Here is a 22009-nt window from a genome sequence, read left to right as displayed (position 1 = left end):
TGAAATTCCATAGACTGAAAGAATAAGCTGCTGTATTGAACAATTAAGCAGCATTTCCTATCCACAGAAGTATATTCTCCTTTGGTGTCACTAAACACTGCACTGGTATCAAAGAACTCAGCTGTTCTTTAAAAAAAAAAATAAAAAAATAATAATCCTCCTTCTTGCTGGCAAGGTGAATTACTGGAAGGCTCTTTCCTTGTCAAGGACAATGCGGGTTTGTATCGAGCAGACGTGGCAGGTTTGCCACTCCTACGTGTCTCCTCCCTGTTGTTAATGCAAACAGGGCAGTTCTTGAACCACCATACCAGGAGCAAGGGGCTGGACAGGGAGAAGAGGCAACCACAGACAGACTGGAATAGATGGCCCCAGCAACACACCACCTGGGGAGGGGACAGACGACAGCCCACGGGAAGTGTCCCCTTGTCACCGCAGGCATGTTTTTTGGCTCTTCTCCCTCCCTAAATAAACACAACCTGATGAACTGTACCTCTGCAAACTAATAACCCCATCAAGTTATTGCAGCCTCAGGAATCCAACACCAACATCTGCGTAAGATTCATTTCCCTGCCGGAGCTTCAGCCGATGATGCAGTCCCTCGTGCCCAGCTCGGCAGATGCCCACCTCTGCAGTCTACACAGCAGGAAGCAAGGGAGATGCTCCTCTGTAGGATCTACAGAAGATTTAGAGTATACAGGGTATGAGGTGGAAAGAGGTGCCACAGGAACAAGAACTGGTGAGGAAACACCAAGAATTCAATTATTTCAGCCTAAAAGAGATGGTTATACCTTAACTGTGTCAGTGAGAAAAAGGGCCATCACCCTCCCATTTCACCGGTATTTCCCAGAGCCAAATCAAAACGCATCCCCACGAAAATGGTTCATGTTGCACATGCTGTTGGCTGCTACACCAGAAATTTATTTTTCTTGGATAGATTTTTGCCAGCCCTTTCAGTCAGGTTCAGCCAAGACACACTCTCTACTTCAGGACTTTTCAAAAGGACTAGATAATGTTTACTTTATGCCAAGACACCAGGCATGCAACAGGGGGAGGGGAAAAAAAAAAAAAAAAGTATCTGTAGAGAAAAGCAAGCCAGCTCCCACCTTCTGAGCACACTCCCCTGCAGTTCAAGTACCACATTTTTGGAAGGATCTCATGCTCCGACTAATTTTATTTGCATCCTGTGTGAAGCCTGCAACAAATATCCAGCAATTTAATAAAGAGTTGGAAAGGCAGAAGAGATAAACATTGGTCTGTTTCTTTAATTTGGACCTTTTGCAATCAACAGTATGTTATTTAATATCAGGCTCTGATTTGCAAGAATAGATTCTTCTAGAAGATGGGATATTTTTAGAAGATGTTTTGATTGGCAGCATTGAAACACCTCATACAAGAGGCAGAGCTTCCATCATTACCCCAGCCCTCCTCAGCTCCTCAAAAAATCATGAGATCAATCACATCAGGATGTATTTTTTTTTTTAATCAAAGATGTGTTTACCTCAGGAGGCTTTTCTTATTCTTTTGGGGGAGACAAGAGGGGGAGTGGATGGAGCACTACTTCCCAGGAATTATGCTTTTCTACAGAAGTAAATACTAGATATGCTTTCTTATTATTTACAAGCAAAAGCAGAGCATGTCATGTTCACATGCCTAGAAGCCAGGACAAAAGCCAAAAAGAGCTGTGGCAACTTTCAGTCAAGCAATTCATGAGCAAAGGCACCAAATGAAAATAGTTTGCAGTAGTACGTCATCTTCCAGACCTTAATGCTTGATAAAATTTAAAAAGGTTCACAAAACCCGAAGTAGAGAATACAGATTCTCAATCTATTGATTTCTAAAATCTGCTGCAAAGAATGTTGTCAGGCTGCCAGCCGATTTAACAACCCAAGGTCCAATGCATGATCACACCATGCACAGGATCGTTCACCATCGTAGTGAATTACACTCAGCTGAACCTGAGACTTTGCCACTTTAGGACAACACTCTTCTTCTGACTCATGTCAACGTTATTTGCACATGTCAGAAGAAAGTGTAAAAACACATGGTACATTTCCAAATGCATTCAAAAACTTTGAAGCCAAGCATTTCACAACAAAAGCCAACACAAAAGTAATTGTATCAGAAACAAAGAGCCATCGCTGCAAGTCGATTACTACATAGCCTCAAAGGGTCCAAAGGGCCAAGCAGGCTGAGCAGCCAAACTATTACGCATTTTCACTTCCAAAGCTGGGAACCCTCTAAGTCTGGGGAAGATATATGACAAAATGTTTTCATTAGCATAGCTGGAACTAGCTGTGGTAAGAACCCAAACCGTAACGCAGCCATTGTTCTTCAGTACTATCTTGCTCAAAGGGCGAGCAAGTTCACAAGTACTAGAGAGGATGGGATGTTTTAAGCAGGGGGAGAAGAAGGGGGGGGGGAACCCCAAAAAAGACAGACAGACACGGGCACAAAAGGAAAACGTCCTTCTGGAATTATTGTACAGTCTCTTGCGATAAATGCCAGGACTTTAAAAGTGATACCAGCCAGCACTAAGCTAACAAGCAACTAACAAGGGTTAAAAAAGGGGTGGATCGAGGTGGCATTTTTGCATGGTTTCTTACTTCCTCCGAGACACTTCCATAAAGCAAGAGATGACACATTTCTGTTCAGCTCTCTTGCCCTAATCTCTGGCAAAAACTGATCAGAGGTACGATGGAGTTGATCAATCCTTGAGGAAGTCAGGCAGCTGCTGTTCTTTGTGGTAGAGAGGAGGAGGAGGAGGAGGGGGTGCTACCTATTTGCTCCACTGCATTGTAAGAGACAACAGCATAAGCCACAGCTAAGTAGATAATCACAAATTCTCAGAACCTCCTTTATCTCACCAAGCATCAGCTAAACAAATAAAGCAAGATGCTTTTGGACAAGTTACTCTCAGAAATTAAATGAAACGCAGGAGAGCTCCACTACTCCAACTAATACTCCCCATTTGTACCAGGTCAGCAATTCTCAAGGGCAGCAAGGACAGGCACACACACATCCCTGTATTTGTCATCTGAACAAAATCCCCAGTTGCTGGGCAAAAAGCACCCAACTCACTTTAAAAGTCCAGTCAATCTCTATAGGACTGGGTGGGGGTATGGAAATGGAAAAGAAAAAAAAAAAAGAAAAAAAAAAAAAGGGAGAAAAGGCTTCACCAGATACATACTCTTGAAAATTTTCAGTCTCTCAGTCTGGAAGGAAGACTACAGTTTTCTCCCAGGCCTAATAAATTAAAGTGAAAACAAGTATTTTTCTAGTAAAACTACTAGGACAAGGCCCAGAACAGGAAGATCACTTTATGTACCAGTTTGACTAGTTGAGAAACAAAAACACCTACATGGGGGGGGGGGGGGGGAAGGATCCTACTAGAAAGCTCCAAAACAAAGCAGGGGGTGAGGGGGGTGTGTGTGTGTGTTTCAATTATGTAAGGCAAACATTTAAAGTAGCCAAGTGCTCTGGATGCAGATGGTTGTTATCAAGCAAACAAATAGATGAAAGCTATTTTGAGGAATGCCGCAACATCAGAGCAAAACAAAACAATAAAGCGAGGATTTCTATGCCAGAGTCACCAAGTAACACTCGGCTACAGCAGTAGACTCTCATTAGCGGGGACCACTTCGTTACTGCTACAAGGGACTGCAGAAGTTACCTCCCCGACACTCCAGTCTTGCAGCCATTGCTTGCTCCAAGCATCACAACTAAAAGCTGCTGGGAATTTACGACCAAAGCCTTCAGATGTGACGACAACGAAGGGAAAAACCCCCGAGAGTTTTCTATGCATTCTACCCTCTCTCGGAGTTGCATCGCTAAGCACTAGGGTTTTTAAGTTGAGGGAAGGATGGAAAAAGGAAGGACTGAAGCGGAAAGTGTGTGCAAGACAACTGGGGTTCCTGTGCACCCCAACCACTGACCCAAGCTGTGGGCAAACTCGGTTCAGAAGGAGCTCTGCTGCAGAAATTAGATGATGAGGAGAAATTAGATGCAGAGGAGATAGCAAACATGGAACTACTGCCCACTGGGGCAACAGAAAGAGCAAACGGGAAATTAATCTATATACGCACAGGGGAAAAAATTACATGCATACAGAATTCAAGTAAACGCAACGGATAATTTTTCACTAGTTCTCCGTAAGGTCACCAGGCTTAAGCAAGTCACTCTTCCTTTAATTTATCACAGAAGAGTGCCTTGTCCTAGTGCACAAATTCACTTGCTCAAGCACATGAAAACACAGGTAAAATAAGCAACTCAATTTGCAGAGTGACTAATCTGCTTAGGGCTTACCTGTACCCAGCCTGAAGAGGCAATTGGTTTCATGAGTTTAACACAGCCAAAGCACGCCTGGTAACAGCAAGCAAACAGGGGAAAAAAAGGCAGATCTGTGCCATGACAACTAGGATGGGTTACAAAAGCTTTCTCTCTACAGAGGATACTATCTCGAAAATAAATACTACCTCAACAACCAGCGCACAGGAGAATTAGCTGCAAAAATAACCAGAACTCCTTATATTAAAAAGACCTGGACATTAACACAAGAAGAGGATGCGAATACAGGAGTGAGAGGAGGGGCACTAGGGCACATTTGACAAGTCAAAGATTCACACAAAAGAGTGAACCAGCACAGAGCCGCTGTAACTGGAGACACATGTAATTTCAGCCTGTTCTGTAAGAATTCAAACAACAGCTCATGTTCATGAAAAAGTTGCTAAAAAAACCCCACCAAACCCAGCAGTTACACATCTCATAAGCCAGTTTAAGATCTAATACACAAGACAACGTCAATCAAAGCCTTCAGGTAAGATTTTCTTCTAGAAGTATCACTTATTAAAAATAGGTTTAAATAACTTACGAGTTAAGTTGGTTTGGGCTTCTTGCCCATTTCCAGAGGCAGGGGGACAGCAGTGGGGAGTGAGCAAGGGCTGAGTCTGGAAAGCTGTCTTTAGGCACAATATGAATCATCACACTGAAGAATTTTCTTTAAGTGGCTGGCCACTACTCAAACAGATTTATTTTATTTAAAATGGTAAGACTTTGGCCAATATGTGAGCAATGAACCTTGGAGAAGTCATTAGATGACACTTGGGCATGTACATTACAATGATACAGATTAATTTTCAAGTTATTTTTCAATTTAATCCGCCTTGACATAGGAAAAGTGGTTAATGCCTTGAAAGATTTCCTAACGTGGTTACTTCCTCAAATTACTTTCTGCTGTCTCAGTATAAACAGCATCTTGCCTTTGATTTTCAGAAATGCCTGCAAATGGCAGGAGAGCCACCTACAACACAGGAGCAGAGAGAATAATTTTCTTGTTTCAGTCTGAGACAGTAAAAAGCCAACACCACAAAATGTTGCATACATGGAGCAAGAGCCCTGCAAGTGTTCTGCATTCAAAATGCAGATCCACAGAAGGCTAATTGTCTCATTTTTTTGAAATAGCCAGCACTGGAATAGCAGAAGTCACATGGAGAAGGGCTCCAATTCACACAAAAATAGGCAGATTTAGCTGCTGCAACTTTTATTCACGCCACTGTCCCAGTCTAGGAATAGTAACTGGCTGCTAAACAGAAGTATCTTCCCCTTCGCCACTGGGATGTGAGCCTCCAGCAGAGAAAAAAAGCCACAAGGAACATGGAGAGCCCGTTACCTCTTCACAAACCACCCAGATTGGGAATTGGGACCGCAGGAGGTAAATTTTGTCAGAAGCTGCCAAAGCTGTGCAGAGCCAAGACCCCCAGCACCAAAGCACCTTCAAAGACGCCTGTCTCTTGCTCTGCTCTGCGTGCCGATACCCACAGCACCCAGGACAGGACAGGACCTGAAGTAACGGCAGCAGAGAGACGGCAGGTGAGCACCGAGCATCGTGCCCAGCCGCAGAGCTGCTGCGCCATACCTTCTTCTGAGGGTGTGGGGAAGGTACACACGGCACGCACAGGCCACCAGCGGCCACGGCAGCCACCTCTGAACACATTCACCTCCTCCTCCAGCACTTTGAAGGCCACTCACCGTGGGTGACAGCACAACACAGTGCTTTTGCCACCCCGAATGCAGAAGCGAGTCAAAAAACCCCACCAGTGTGCAAAGCACTGGGTTTGTTTATGATTTGGTGTCGCCTCCCTGCAACACAACGTACCTTTACTTGGCATAACAGCCAGGAGAAGCAACTCCCACAGGCACATACAGCCCCTGCGAGTGAAACCGCTCATCACTCCCTGTCTGCAAGCACCGAGCACACGCAAGAGAAGGAGCAGCAACGTCTGCAACAGCCAGAGACCCAGGACCCAACCAGGATGGCACGCTGCTGCATTAAAAGGTGTCCTCTCCAAAGTTCCACGGGCACAATAAACATGTGAACTACTAGTCAGCTTCTGATGCAGACAGAAGACAAGGGCAGGGCAGGACCAGTTGTCACTACGCCCAAGCTCTGCAATTATGGCAGAGAAAAATCAGAAAGCGGCTGTGCAGTCTGGCCAGGAACGTTCGTAGCCTCCGGCCAGTCCATCAGCTGCATCCCGAGGGCACCGACCAGCACAGGGACCGGCTTGCAGCAGCTTCCCACTCACAAGCCAGTGGGGCAAGGCCAAAAGCTCAGAAGACTTAATACCTAACTCAATAATACAAAGATTAAATACTTAACTCGATAACAGAAAACCACAGATGAGATACACGGAAGTGAGATGTTCATGCACTGATTTTAAGCTAATCTGGAAAGTAGGAATTTCTTGCCAGGTTCCTACAAGTGATTTAATTGCAAAGTCATCTAAACTGCAGTGCCTTTCACTGACCTCCACTGCTTCTGCTCACCTAACTGGGTGGAAATACGGGGCTAGGTACACAGCTACTGACACACAGCTCAAACTTACACCCACTCAAATACGTGCACACAAACATCCTTCTCTGAACACTTTTTCTCCAAGAAGCCACTTTTCTGTGATGTCTGTCTATTGCATCTACATAAAACCCCTTTGCTTCTTACTCAAGAGCTGATGGAATTTGATAACGCAATGTAACATCACCAGCCCCGAAACAGCGAAAGCTCAATACTGGTCATAAAGTAGGAGCCGCCAGGGAATTCACTAAATGCAGATTGTCTGTAAAGCCGTATGAGCTTCTCTGCTACAAAGGCCTCTAAATGGGGACATCCAATTTTTAACTCAACTAAGCTCACAGAGACCCCCCCCAATGCAAACAGGGTAACAGCTCCAAACATTTAACCGAGTATCATGGAAGGTGATGATGAGCCCAGCACACAGGCTGGATAAACTGAGATATTTTTGACCTGGACCTGGAGAGTGAGTAACATCATAGTATTCGCAAAGCTTTACCTGTAGTATCAGAGAGGAAAGACTTTGTGACAAACATTCCCAAGATGACTGAAGTTCTCTTGTTTTCTGTTTGCTGGCCAAGACAAGTTCAATCTACCAACGGTGGCTGACTCTGGACAACACATCAAATCACTTTCCCCTACCCAGCATCAATTCTGCTCCGAACAGAAAATACAATTAGACTTCCCTCCAATTCACATTGCCTTCCATTAATATTTTAAAGTCCTCCCTTCTACAAATAAAATCCCAGCAACATTTCTTACAACATCGTTATATGTTACTATGGAAACTGCTAAAATGTCACAAATACAAAAGGCTAAAGCTCTGCTCCATAAGGAGTAGCCTGATCCTCCTTATTTCCCCTCTTTCGATAATCAGGTGACCAAATGTTTTCAGCCTAATAAAAAAAAGTTACTGTTACAGTGGGGGGTGGTTTGGGGTGGGGGTTTTAGGGTTTTTTTCCTGTGCTGCTTTAAGTTACTGAATATTTTATTAAGCAAGCAGCCAAATGAAGTCACATTTCACAAATCCACCCTGCTGGGAGGCGCTTTTTAAGAAGTGAAATGGCACTCAAAACTATCTGACAAACTCAGTGCTGTATGGTGCTGCAAGGAGACACCTGAAACTGCAGAGATCTGTGTCAAAAACTGCCCCTTTCTCCCACCCCCCCCACTGTTCCACTATGTAAGTGAGAGACAACTCAAATTACGTATTTTTACAGAGTAAGGACACACACATTTCGTGGATAAAGGGAGCTATAACTCTTCAAAATGGGCTAAGTGTCTTCAAGAATTGAGCACTTCTGGAAAGAGCATGCTTATGCTCATTCATAAGACAACACAAATTAATCTGCTTCAGAAGCAGAAGCGTCACGAGATGTGCCAGCCGAACTCTGCCACCACTATCACAGGGAACATCTCGTTTTGCAGTTAAGACATCATGGTTGCACATGAGCACCGGGGAGAAAACAGCCATCTGCCAAGTTGCTCACCTTCACTAACCTGACAGCTTACAACTAACAGAAGAGCTTTAAATACATCACTCTGTTGACCTCCCTGTTTGGGCACAACAACCAGCCACGGACAAGCGCTGGAACAAGTGTGTTTGGGCAAAAAGTTGAAGGCTGGTTTTGGGGGGGAGCAGGCAATAAGAAAGCCACCTCCAACGTGACCAATCTGCAGCAAAATTTTTGAGACACCCCATCCTCATAACAAAATCAGTGAATTTAAGGTCTCAACAGGGCAAGTCTCTTGACTGTCCCCTTTTAAATATCCTCCTTCACCAAAGTATCACCCCCCACACTGCTGACGGGATGCAATTTAATAAAAAAGCACGTTCTACAGGGAAATCCCAGGCAGCGTTAACAAATCCTTAACTCGGCGTGCCCGTGCCAGGTACCCTTCCCATAAATAGCTCGTTCAGTGCTGAGGTCAAAGCTGGAGCAGGCATTCCAGAAAGTAACCTTATCACAGAGAAGGTCAGAAGGGGGAAGAAGGAAAAATAAAAAAAAAAAGAGCTGGATGTTACTTAAGAAATAATTTCATTGCATTGACAAGGAGCACATCGGCAAGTCTTTCAAACACAGAGAGCCACAACCAGAGGATGTTAAGAGACTCCTCCAAGCACAGTGGAGATCTGAACCATCCCCAGTTCCCATCTGGCTCCAGAGATGTGAAGGGCAGCTACAACAGACACAACTGCAATCCGAGTTTCTCTTTCCACCTCCCAGCTGAATCACTAGTCAATACACAAGCCTTCACCTATTTATATCCCTAAGTCCTTCCTTTCATTCAGAAATCCAGCAAGTAAAACCTAAGTCAATTTTTCAAGTCCTCTTCTACCTCAAGCGTTTTATCGGAGGATGGCCCGGCAAAGCCAGCCAGCTCTCCAAGCCTTTGGAACGAGACACTTGCAAAACGCACCATATCCAGGGTGTGCCCAAAACATGCTCCATGGAAAAATCTACTGGGGTAGTGCCAGTTTAGCAAGGAAAACATTTTCCCCCAGCTGGAAGTCTAGCGCAGTGCTGCTGCCGAGCTAGTGCAACCAGAACGTATCTGCTGGAAGGGAGAACAAAGGAGGGGGAGGGGGGGGAAGCCCATGTTACTGCATAATGACAATCAAAATCTTCCAGGAAGAATCACCTGCCTGTGAAGTACACCTTCACAAACTCTTTGAGGAAGTCCATGCTTGCCACTGCTTCAGTTTGAATCTTAGCATGTAGTAATTTTTTGTCTTGTGCCAGCATTAACAAGAATAAAAACACAGCTCTGAATTGTGGCTGCTTACAGATGCTGCTGTAACGCAATACAGAAGTCTTTTTCCCATCCCCCACACCGGTATATTAGACTTCAATATTAGAGATCAGCTCTGAATGGGGCCCCTTTCCCTTGCTCAAACACTAACTTCAATTTCACATGAGATTGTAGGAAAGCAGACAAGTTACCACACTAGGTTTTTAATGCCAATTCACATTCACAAACTTCGCAAACATTTTCTTCTGCTGCTTCAGATGCTGTTACAGGCTCTTTCCAATGAAAAGTAAAGTAAATATTTATGCAACCCTCTCCAAAGTGTCACCCACAAGTCCTAAAAAAATCTGAACTAGAGCCCATTCTTACTCCCTGCCCCACTGGGTCAGGGCTATAGAGACAAAGCATAGTTTATTGGTAGTGCCAGACACCAAATCAGTTCCAGCCCTCCACATTATCTTTAACACACCAGCCCAGTGCAGCCCCACGGCCCAAAAAAACAGGCAGAGAAGATCTGAGACTGAACAGAACCACCCAAAACCCTGCAAGAGCACTACCGGCATCTGCAAGAAAGATGCAGGCAGATACTCTGTCTGCATCCAACACCCCACCCCAAATTCAAATACCTGCCCGCACCACAGCACCTGACTCTGCTGTTCATTCTTCGCACACACGAACCAACACTGAGTGCCAGTTCCCTTCTGCTCCCCCCGAAACAACTGGAAAGATAAATTTTATTAAACCAAGGCATCAACCTCCTTCTCGGATAAAACCAACAAGACTGCCTTAACAGAGTTCTGTGGCTGGCAATGTGAGTACCTACATGGAGAACACCTAACCTCCCTCCCGTACTCCAGTATGGTCTGAACGAGGATCAAGGCTCGAATAAAAGTCAGAAGCAACTTATTAGAGACTCATTGTATCTATAAAAGGTGTACTATGACCAACATTTCTTGGAGAAATAACTGACTTTTTTTTTTTCTTAAGATCTTTCTCAAGTAGTGTTCTCATTTGCCCTCTTTTCTTAAAAGCAAGAGGGACTTGCAAAGTGTCCTACTTTGGATACCTGATTAAGCATTTTTGAACAATGAACTGCTCTCTGCTATTCTGCTTTCAAATGCAAAGCAAGAACATGTTCAGGATTTGCTCTCTTTCTGTCTTCCCAACGGAAAGATGCTTGAGGGACAGCTCTCCTGCCCAACACATTGCTGCTGAGCAGCACACGGATTACAAGCAATTCAGGTACGACATATGCAAGTTTTCATAAGGACCTGAAAAACAGAAGGTTAAGCCCTGTGCTGTCGTCAGTACCTACAAGCACAGCCAGAAGTCAAGAACAAGAAAAAGACTACAAAGAGCCAAGCTGGTAACTGAGAAAGTCACAAAGAGCAGAGGCAAATTTCTAGGATTGCCCTGCATATATCAGTTAGTGAACGTGTCTGTGACCAGCAGGAAAAGCTTCCTGAGTCCCCACAGCGTGGGAACTGCCATCTGAATTACAGCTCCACGAAGTCACAGATTTGAGAAATGCTATTTAATAGCCCTTGAGATACAGGATTCCTCATCGCGCTCTCGCTTGAAAAATACAATCAAGGGAGAAAAATCAGCATCTCTAAATCCTATTTCTGCACCTACCCCTCGAACAATCGCTGACGCAAGTGCCACACGCATCCCTCTCCAATGCAGGACTTCGAAATTAGTGCTGACAAAAGCACTTCTTAGTGAGAAATCTTCATTACTACTCCATGTCTAGCAATTCTGAAATCCAGGCAGCACAATGTGGCACAGTACAGGGAGGAGTCAACACACGGGCTCCAAGGCTGTGAAATGATTCACCGCAACACCAAAGCGCAGAAGGTGCTCGGATTTCCCACCAGTAAATGGGGATAATTGAAGTGTACTTAGGCATCGTGGCCACAGGCACTGTAACAACCACAGCCGAACGCGCTGCAGGCACTGTCTGACCCTTGTAAAAGGTGGTGTGAGAAGTTAGTCACAAGGAACTTCAGTTCGTTCTCAGCAGCTCAATGTAACTGCCCATCAGGACAGTGACTCTCCAGGTGACACACCTGAACTAAAAGATAAGTTCCAATTAAATATCTGCTTGAAAATTTTGCTGTGGTACACAGACCAAAGTTGAGGATTGTAAAGACTAAACCACATACCACTCACCACCTAATGACTACGTTTGCTGCTCGACATAGGTAACAAAGCAGCCAAAAATAATTGGCAAATTCTGATGAAACTAGTCTACAGTCAAATGTAAGACAATCAAAGAAACCGACCAGTCTGAGAAAAGCAACTACTATAAAAGATGCACAAGCCACATGAAATGTATCCTACTTATATGTACTAGTACAGGGCCACAGAAGCACCAGGACTTTGCTAACTTGCTAAACCATCACTTGGCCAAGTAAGCCAGAGCTCAGCCAGCCGCCCTCCAGCACTGGGAGGAATTTGCATGTCCTGCTCCGAGCGACATCAGTTCCTGATCCTGCCACGCTGCCAGCTGCATCTGGGCCCTTGCACAGCTGCACAGGTTTCACCGCTGCCTACGGTCACACCCAGCCAAAGAAGTTCAAGACGATCCTCTGCAGGGGAGGCTCCGACCTGCCTTCGTCACCACCAAGCAGAGGCAACGCTGCCCTTGATCCGAAGTCTGCCACCGCACACGCCTTTGAAGCGACGTAAGAGGATCTTCGCTGTGAAGCAGGGCTGCGTGTTATTAATCGGAGAGCAAACAAAATGCAACGTGGTGGTCCTCGATCCACATAAACCTAAGGCTCCATCAGGAACCACCCCTGCCTGCACACGCTTTCTTTCCCCATCAGTTGCATGAGAATCAAGAGTGCGTTGTTAAACCAAGCCCATAGCTGGCAGGGCTTCCCAACAAAGGTGTAACGAATACCTCCCTGCTTGTTTATGCATTACATGATGGCCTGGTTATGCACCTGAATGACAGCACCTTCCTGGGCAGCAGATCTGCAGGTGCTTTAAAAGGACCTACCAAGTTCTGACAGATCACCAACGCAACTGGAAAGATGCAGTTCCTCAGAGAGATGCTGTTATATAGCCGGGATCAGGCGGGCCAGAACAGTACAAATGCTTCAGAACCTGTCCTTGACCAGACACTGATTCTGGAATGCCACCATGCCAGAAAAACTCAAAGGTCAGCTCTTATCTAAGCATGATGTAAACACGTCTGTTGTTTCTTTTGCATCCTTCCACTTGAAGCCCAGAGGCAGTCAGTGACATGGCCATGTACTACAAGACACACTGTAGCGTGTAACTCTCACTGAAGGTCCAAAAGCAAACAAGCATCTTCTTGGGGGAAGGCAGGGACACCCAGGAGCAATACATAATCAAAGGCTGCTGACTGAGGGACGAGAGAGAAGGTTTGACACCAAGATATTCTGTCTCCCTACCAAAATTAAAATAACCCGGGTAAAAGTCTTCCTTCTAATAAGTTCAGCAAGCTGCAAAATCCAGCCAAACTTGAGCAACCCTGCAAGCAGCAAAAAGCCTTCGCTGCTCTGTGCTCACACAGATGGGGAACAATGGCTCTGTACAATAAGCTAGCCCAAGGCAGCTTCCCAATGGAAAAGTCAGCTCTTGCCCTTCCTGTCTCTTAGCACTACTTTGAAAGGAATGATATTCAGATGGACTCAGACACTCGTACCAGCTTTTAAGGTCGACTTCAGAGTTTTGCTGACAAGCACAAACGTGCATTCACAGCCTCAACTTCAGTAACACCAGAGCTCGTGAGACCCAACGTCAAAGCACTCATGCCAACACAACAGTCAATCCTGGGAAGGCCAATTACTAAATATCCACAGGCATAAACTTTAAATGAGGTTTGCTGGGCCTGGCCTAGATGCCAGTATGCATACACACCAGCTTCTGAACCTATACACAACAGAAGGAGCGTTCTTTTTATTAGCTTTAAAATCTTTGGCTTTTTAAGAGTACTTGGGAGGCTGGGGAACGTAAAGGCATGACTAACACAAAGGGCAGAAAAGTCAGCAAAAAATTTCATGCATCATGTCTCCGAATACCGCACTTCCTCTTGGGATTAAGAGGAGTGGCAAAGAAATTTCACTTTGCTAGACAACACGTGAATCTATGAAACCCACAGTGTGGGAAATCTAAAACTACTTTGGCCAGAATTTTAATCAAATGTCTCCTCTAATAACTATCACAATACTTATAAATGCAATTTTACTACTAATCCCAACAGTAAGTTTCTGGACATTATAAAACAGGAATAAAGCTATTAAACTCTTTTTTCTAACAGCACCAGAACACCTTTACGTCCAGCCAGCAGCGATCACATGCTCAGCTACTAGGTTTGCACTGAAAGCCGAACTCATGCCACGTTTAAGACTTCACATACAGCAGTTGATCCTATGCTAACATCTCAAAACATGATGTGACATTTAGCTGGAATTTAATAGTCAAGAGCTGCAACATCTGTTTATCAGCACTCATCCATATGAGTGTGTTTTTGGAGGATGCTGACCAAGTACTCACACTGTTCACGTCCTCCTACTGAGCTCAGTAAAACTTGCGTCACACAGCGCTCGACCAGCCATTAACACTACTTTGGACAACAGGCATCAAAATAGATTCGGTTGTTTCTCCACAGAGATCTGAACAAACCCAGGATGCAAGAGTCCTCGCAACCATTTCCAGCCTTGATCAGAAAGCCATCCGCGTTCCAAAGAGGACCCCTGTGACTGCTGCAGGGAGCTTTTTGTCGACCTTAGCTATACTTCACAGACTGAGGTTTAAGTTCAATAGGTCCATCAGGCTGGAAGAGATCATCTACTGATGCAAGCAAGATTTTACACTGACTAGACACAGAATATGGCCTTTTAAGAGACTTGTGCCAAACGCTGTGATATGCACTCCTAGGGAAAATTCTTGGTTTGGGGAGAAAAATTTCTTGACCTGTCAAGACCTTTTGCCTTGACAAGGATCTTCCACCTCCATACACACAAAATGACACCTAATACTTATGCAAACAGCATCCAGTTAACAATATAATTAGGAGGCTGTTGTCATAATTCAGTGCAACTCCCAAACAAGAAGAAAATTCCCAATAATAATCTCCCAGATTCAAGAAGAGAACACACTCGCTTCACACTTCCGCTAGCCCTTGGACCAAATCCATTCAGAGTTTTTTTCCAGGCAGTTCATTTACAAAAAAAAAAAAAAAAAAAAATTCTCCAGTCACAAGTATGCTGTCAGCTATAAAGATTCTGACTGGCCTTTCTTTACATGGTTTGCAACAAAGATTCCCACTGTAAAAAGACAAACATCTCATTTCAGGGAAGAGGTCCAACACACGATGGAGAGAACTGTTTATAGTATTTCGGGTTTGTATCTGCAGCATGCTTGCATCACTCCAGCCAGCCAGCATCTCCAGGACTTGCTGCCTCACAACACCACCACTGACTACCGTATGCACGAAGAATTTTATCTTCAGTGTTGCATGTGCTGCCTGAACTAGGCAGCTGCAAATCACACTACACCAGTTTTAACAACCACTCCTTTGATCTAAGCCCATCAAAAAAAGAAGTGTTCCTACAAAAACCAGACTGTCCGCCGCCACCTTTCACTCCACTCTCCCCCCACCAGAGGTAAGCAAAGCTACTTACAGTGGTACGTGGGGTTGTTCTGGGTCTGCTTTGGTCAGTTCCTCTTCTTCAACATCAGACTCTCCTCCCGAGCTGCTGTCAGTGACATCCGAGTCAAACGCTTGTTCGCTGGATCTCAAGTTGGCCATACCACTGGCCGTGAATCTCTCCAGTTCTTCCGATACAGAGTCGCTCTTCAAGAAGCTGCTCAGGCCTTCCGAAGTAACTGTCTCACTTGCAGCTTTCCTCAAGGCTGCTTCTGCTTTTCTGGTCAACATCAGCTGGCTCCGATGCCTCAGGGGGTCCAAAGTTGGAAGCTTGCTCAGAGTTTTCTCCAAGAAGCCACCCAACTGCTGCTGGATGTGTCTTTCCACCTGCTTTGCCTGCACCACCTGCAAGCGTTTCTGCAGCCTGCGGGCACGGCTCTCAATGTCTGCCTGCCGTCGCAGCAATGCCCTCGTCCTCATCTCAGAGCCAAGAGCACTGTGGTGACCGGCCAACAGAGAAGGTTTCTGCTCCTCCAACTTACTGCTCCCAAAGTCAGAGTGACTACCAACACTGGGCAACCTCATCTCTCCACTGCCACCCTCGAGCACCCACTGTTGCTCTGTGGAATTAAGGGAAGATTTGTTTGCAGTGCTATTATTGCTAAAGGGAGTTGTGTGCTCTGCATCAAGGCTTCTATGTGGAAGAGTGCAATTGGTCAACCCAGTCTTCAAGTCCCCCAATTCAGAACCTCCTGCATTATAGTCAACACCCTGAAGGGCAGCAGAAGGAGGAGCACACTTCCCACCATTCAGAGAACTAGAATTTTCATGGTCTGAATTGGTGCTTTTGGCCAATTTCTTGGCCAAGCCGTTTACAGGCGCTTGCGGGAGAGGTGGCTGGCTATTAGTACTCATCGTTTTTAGATTCTCCAAAGTGAATTCTAACACTGGTTGCCTCCCCAACAGATCACTTGTTTTCAAGAAGGACTGAGATAAGAGAGAGTGAGATTTAAGGACTGTCTGCTTGTTGAAGACTCCTTGCAGCTTCAGAGGCTCTTTTGAAGAAACAGATGTTACATCCGAGCAGAGATAAGAGGCCACTAGCGGCTGCAGCTTGCCCAGCTCTTCCTTTGTAGGGTTGTTTCGAAAATCTAAACTGGGATCCTCCGGAGCAATGGCTTTCCTTTTGGTGCCGTTGGCAGCCAGGAGGATGTTGTTGGCGTTGCCGTTGCTCTCGGCACTGCCAGGCGACAAGGTGGAGGACGGGGGAGCCAGCTTGAATCGGATGTGGTGAGCTTCAGCTGCTGCATCAGTGAGAGCGGGCGCCATCGCAGCCATTCAGCACAGAGAGACGGGAAGTCCAGCCTCTCCTGGTGCCGAGGCCAGCTCCACTGCCTCCCACTGCCGCTCCCGAGGGCAGCCTACGGAAGGGAAGGGAGAAGAGAGTTAGGCATTGCACTTACAGAAAATAAAACAAACAAGACTCACAAGAGCAGCGAGACTTATTGACTCGATGCTCTTGGTAAGGCCACGCAAGCGCCACGTTCAGCGGAGCATCCTCCCCCTCCATGGCCACCAGCCCCCTGCCCACAGCTGCCTGTGGGCACCAGGCAGCTGCAAACAGAAGGAGCAACGCGCAAGGGGGTCCCAGGATCTCCCAGAGCCAATGCCTGGCCGTAACTACTCCGCTCAACTCTCCGTCCATCCACCGAGCACACCTGCATCCTCCCGGACCTTCAGGAAAGGCCTGGCCCTGGTCACACCTATTCCTCAATGCCTGCAGCTCGCCAAATTAATCTTTTAAAACCCCGAGCCACATCCAATAAAACAGTTTTCGCTGTTTCTACTGCTAACTCAGGTGCATTAAAAATGACAAATTAGAACTATAATGTGTAACAGAGACAGAGCTTGAGGGGAACAAATCTCCATATGCTTAAACTCCCGGTGGCTGAAGAAAGCCCACCACCCCACAGCCCCCCACAATGCCACTGCTCCCCCGAAAGCCTGGGATTAAGAAAGTTGTTTCCCTGGTGTGTACGAAACCTGCTTTCCCAGAAGTACATTTCCAAATAAGCCAGGTGATTTCCAGTGTTAGCAATTCCCACTTCTCTTTCAGGAGCATGGATAAAGATTAACCCACACACACACCATGACAGAGCAGTTCTACGCTCTGACTGGAATAGCAAGCCATGGCTTAGCTCAACTAGATCAAACAAGTTAAGCGAAATAACCAAAGACCTTCATTCATGTACATTGCAACTGCTTCCCACCCACCTTCAAGCTTCTGGTCATTTACCTACTTTCTTTAGCACTAGAAGTGTCAGGGCTTTTTAATGCCTTTTGGTTTTGGTTTTTTTGAGCTGCATTCACATAGCCCACAGCACAGGCTGTTCTACCAGTGCAACATTTACTTTTATTTTCCTTCTGCTCCTGAAGTTATCTAGCAACTTCATATGCTATTACAATGTCAATTTAATAATAAAAAATTGCCCTGATCTCTTGCCTGATATGCCAAATCCTCTAATTTCACATAAATTTGCATAAGCTTGCTGTAGCTGTTTGTTAGCACACCCCAATGACAAAATTAATATACCACTCTACAGGAAAAGTGAGGACGATCTCAAGTTTGGGTATGTTGAAGGAGCACAACGGAACAGCCCGTTGTGTTTGCAGCCTTGTTCAGCTGTGCCGCAGCGGCTCCCGGGTGTCAGAACCCTGTCCCCACGCCAGGGACCACAGACGGACACCGGCGCATGAAAAACACCCACTATAAAGCCTGACCTTTTGTCAAAGGTCTGAGACGAGTTGGAGGGGCAAACCCACGACCCCACGGAGGGAAGGCCCGTGGGACGAGCCCAAAGCCGTTCGGTTTCCCGTGAGCATGTACCGTGGTCGACCGGCAGCTCCCCACCAGCTCTGCAACACAGACCAGGCATGGTCTCTGCCAAAATGCCACCAAACCCAGCAAAGTGACACAGAGCAAGAAGACAGGGAAGAAAGGATGAACTGCCAGAGGAGCCGATTAAAATTAAAAAAATACTGAAGCTATTGCAACAGAAGTACAGAGATGTTAGAGGTGGGTTTAGACTTCAGAAGTCCCCTGTTCACAGAACGTAACGTATTTTGTCATCGTATCTTGTCCTTACTGAAAAAAAGGATACCACATGCCGAAGAACTGACTGCACCCTTATTTAAAATGGCTTTTAGCCACCACTTGGGGCCATAAATAAAGACTGAAAATGACTATTCAGGGAGAAAAGGGGAAAAAAACAAAAAAGTAACTTTCAGGGAACTCTCCACTTATAGCTAAGATGCCCTTGGGAGAGGAGGAAGACTGTCAGGATAGAGGACTTCCCCAACTCCAGCCACCTACCAAGACCTTCACTACAGCGACACGTACGCTGGGAATGACTGTTCGTAACGGTCGTTCTCAGTTCTGCACTAACAGGCTGGTCCATCTTCCAAAGGGAGACTCTGGATCACTGCTCTTCACCATGTTACTGCCGCAGCACTGCGAGATACGAGAGCAGCTTAGGAAACACCTGTACTGCAGAAAGGCAGGAAAACCTGCGCTTGGCGCTGGATGCAATGATTCTTTACGAACATACCCGCACCGCACTGCAGTCATTTAGGAGTTTACACCCAGGCCAAAGAGAATTTTATGAGTAAATTTGTAGGTCATCAACTTCAGTTAAACAGCAAAAGAAAGCAGAAGCAAAACTTTCATACTGCCTTTTCCTCCGGGTTAGCAAACTCACTTTCAAAAGAAAACCCTCCTACTAAGCTACTGCAACTTTCCTTGGCTTTACTTTTAGTTGGGTGGACAGCATTTAAAATACTTTGGAAGCCTGGAAAGCCTCCCTTAAGAATAACACTTTGTTCTAGCAGCTTAAAGATGACCTCCAAAAGTTATTGGGTGTATTTTTTTTATTATTATTTTATTTAAGTCCTTAAAAACTACCTGTGCGCTAGACAGCACTAGTTTCTCTACTCTTATAAAACAATCCTTGGAAAAAAAATGCCAATCAATACTTGCAGGCAAGTTTCCTCCCTCCATCTGGAAGTTTTGGTTGCTAGTAAAGCCCTATTACACTTATCAGTAATTCCCAGCAGGGAACTGGAGGGGAGAGGGTGGCAAGGCCTCTCCAAGGTGACCATAGGAAGGAGGAATAAAGAAAAGGAAAGGTCATAGACTGGAATGGGAAGCTTGTTCACAGGGACACGGTCTTGAGGAACTTTCAAAGCATCCTGAGAATTCTGCCAGTAATTCCAAGACTCATCCCGAATCTTTCGACTGCCTGGGGGACTCAAACCACGCTGGTAGGTTCTCCCCGAAATGCTACCACCCAACAGTATCTGCAGATCGATGCGAGTACCCTTGGTCCCTTTTTCTCCAGCACTTCTCCACCAAGGGTCTACAGCTCCCAGCACTCAAGCCGACATGTGCATGACCAAGAGCTCTCCCCCTGCACAAGCCCTGCCGGCCACCGACCCTCTGGGCTAATGTGCCACCACGGCCCCACACCGCCGGTGAAGATCCACACGGAGCTGCTTCTGGAAGGCCAACGTGGCGTTTAACAGCGTGTCTTAAGATAATACTCAAAATCCACGCACACGTTCTTCGTTTTGACTTCATAACTAGCGCACTGCCAGAGCGGTTAGCATTCATTAACAGAGGGAAGACGAAAGGCCATAGCAAGCAGGTAAGAGAAGGTAACCGTAACTCACCCACCCTCCCTCGCTTCCCGAGGGGCGCAGGCGAAGCCACCAAGGGAGGAGAGTCACTGGCCCACTCCGGTGGCCTCACCGACAACTCCACATCAACTGCGACATCCCAGCTCTTACCACTTTTGAAACACAGAGCAGAGGGAAGAGCTGGAATAAGGTCGAGGCAACAAAGGGATGTTAGAAGAGGCACGAGGAAGGCGCCCAGTCACACTATATCCCAGAGCAGCTATCGGGTCACAACACCCCGGAAAATAATCCTTCGGCATGCTGACTTATTCAAGACCGTCTGCTTTTAAAACCCAATTTTACAACCAGACCTTGAAAGGAGAACTGGGTTTCCAAGCACATGATTTTGTGCAACACCTCAGAAAACAAGCCCAAAACGCACAGGGGAAGTTTCTGCACCCCCAAATCTTTGTGACAGTTTCTTGGCGAGAAACTGGGCACCCGTGCTTCCAGCGAGGCTCACAAGGAGATCGGGGGAGATAGACGCCAGAGGTAGCAATAGCCTCCTCTTTGCCTACCCACCCACTCACTCATTCCAGTTTCTCTCCTGAGGGGCTCTCCATGTCCCCCCATGGCCACAAGTGTCGTGTCCCCCCCCCAGCCCTGCACCCACCCAACCACATCACCTCTGCCTTCAATCTCTCCCAGCAGCACACACGTCTACCTCACATGTTTATATTCCCTGAATTACAGTTTAATCCCCCGACATCACACCCAAATTCCTGCACCTACTGTCTAGTTTCATCATGTGCCAAACCACACTGGGACGGCTCTTTACAGCTGCCATGAAGCCACCTCATGTCCCCTGACCTCCTCCTCCAAGGCGCTTGCCCAAACCCACTTGGGCATGCGCTCCTTCTCCTGCGACCGGTAGGAGAAAGGAAGGCAGGAGGGTTACACGGTGGCCACACGGATTTAAGCTCGACACACCATAAACGATAAATAACCCCGGTTAGATATGAGCCTCCTCCAGCTCACTACACGAGCACCCGTGAATGCCTTCACCTCCAAAGCTCTGTCCTACTCAACACCCAGGTTGTGCAGAGGACACATACACAAAGGTGCTGCTGCGTTTGAAGCAGTAAAAGCGAAGCTCCCCTGAAGGAAGTGAATATTGTACCAATTCCTACTTCCCCTCTCCTCCCCCGCTACGCATCAAGAGTGCGGCCAACCCCTGAATTTGTGTGGTTAAACATATCTTTTAAAGAAGTAAAAAAAAAAAAAAAAAAAAAAAAAACAACCAACAACCACCACCAAAACACACTCAAAAAAAGCCAAACTTGCTAGAACAAAATCCCTATACACTGACATTTTGCAACTGAAACACACCATCCATCCTTCTGAGCTCAGCAGAGCAACTTCAAATGCAGGCACGCAATACACACGCTAACACCCTGAGCCCTAGAAACATCCTCCACATCAAAAACGTACATCTACCAAAAGTTATACCTGTTATGCATAACAGATCCTCTACATGCCTTTTGTTATCATTTTTCAACATTTTATAGCTGTAAGACAGATGTTTACCAATTTAGAAAGAGATTTACATGAAAAGTAACTCTCTGAGCTTTAACTAAGGAAACGTGACAGGCAAGTACAGGACGATAAACTTATCGATAAGCCGGCTATCACGTGCAGTTTGGCAGCCTGTACGCTTGTAATGACCTACATTTGGGAAACACTTTAAAAAAAATAATAAAAAAAAGGTTAAGAACACACATAAGAACAACAGATTTTTACAATACATACATGAGTACCTGCCACATATATTAACACTACAGGCTCGCACCTAATCTCTCTGGGTAAAATCAGAATTTTAATATTAAGAACATCCCAGGGAACGGTACTTATGCACTGGAACAAACAGGAAAGGTATTACAGAGCTCCACTTTCATAGCCCTTGTTTCCAACCAGAAGCCCTCAAGATTAAAATAAAAGCTGCTGTTTCCACTCGCTGGTCCGCACGAGTGGCAGGGTCTGTTGGTCAGCTCTAAACAGCAACGTGAGGCCTCCGTCAAGAACAGTTTTCTTTTATGCCTGTGAATTCTCACTGG

The 22009-nt window shown here is 45.9% G+C and overlaps 1 protein-coding gene across 6 annotated transcripts in view; it reads right to left on the bottom strand.

The window, feature by feature from the left end:
• Positions 1-22009, bottom strand: part of KANSL1 (KAT8 regulatory NSL complex subunit 1) — a 101928-nt gene that overhangs the window by 66000 nt on the left and 13919 nt on the right. For all 6 annotated transcript variants that reach the window (XM_080369563.1, XM_080369566.1, XM_080369564.1 and 3 more), the window contains exon 2: positions 15256-16642. In XM_080369563.1, the coding sequence (XP_080225689.1) occupies positions 15256-16559 (1304 nt within the window). In that variant the 5' untranslated portion in view covers positions 16560-16642. The remainder of the gene's footprint in view (positions 1-15255; positions 16643-22009) is intronic.

The sequence above is a fragment of the Falco punctatus genome, assembly GCF_963210335.1.
Source record: "Falco punctatus genome assembly, chromosome: 19".
NCBI classification, from domain to species: Eukaryota; Metazoa; Chordata; class Aves; order Falconiformes; family Falconidae; genus Falco; species Falco punctatus.
Note: the sequence above shows the minus strand (reverse complement) of the source record. Positions and strands in the feature narration are given on the sequence as shown.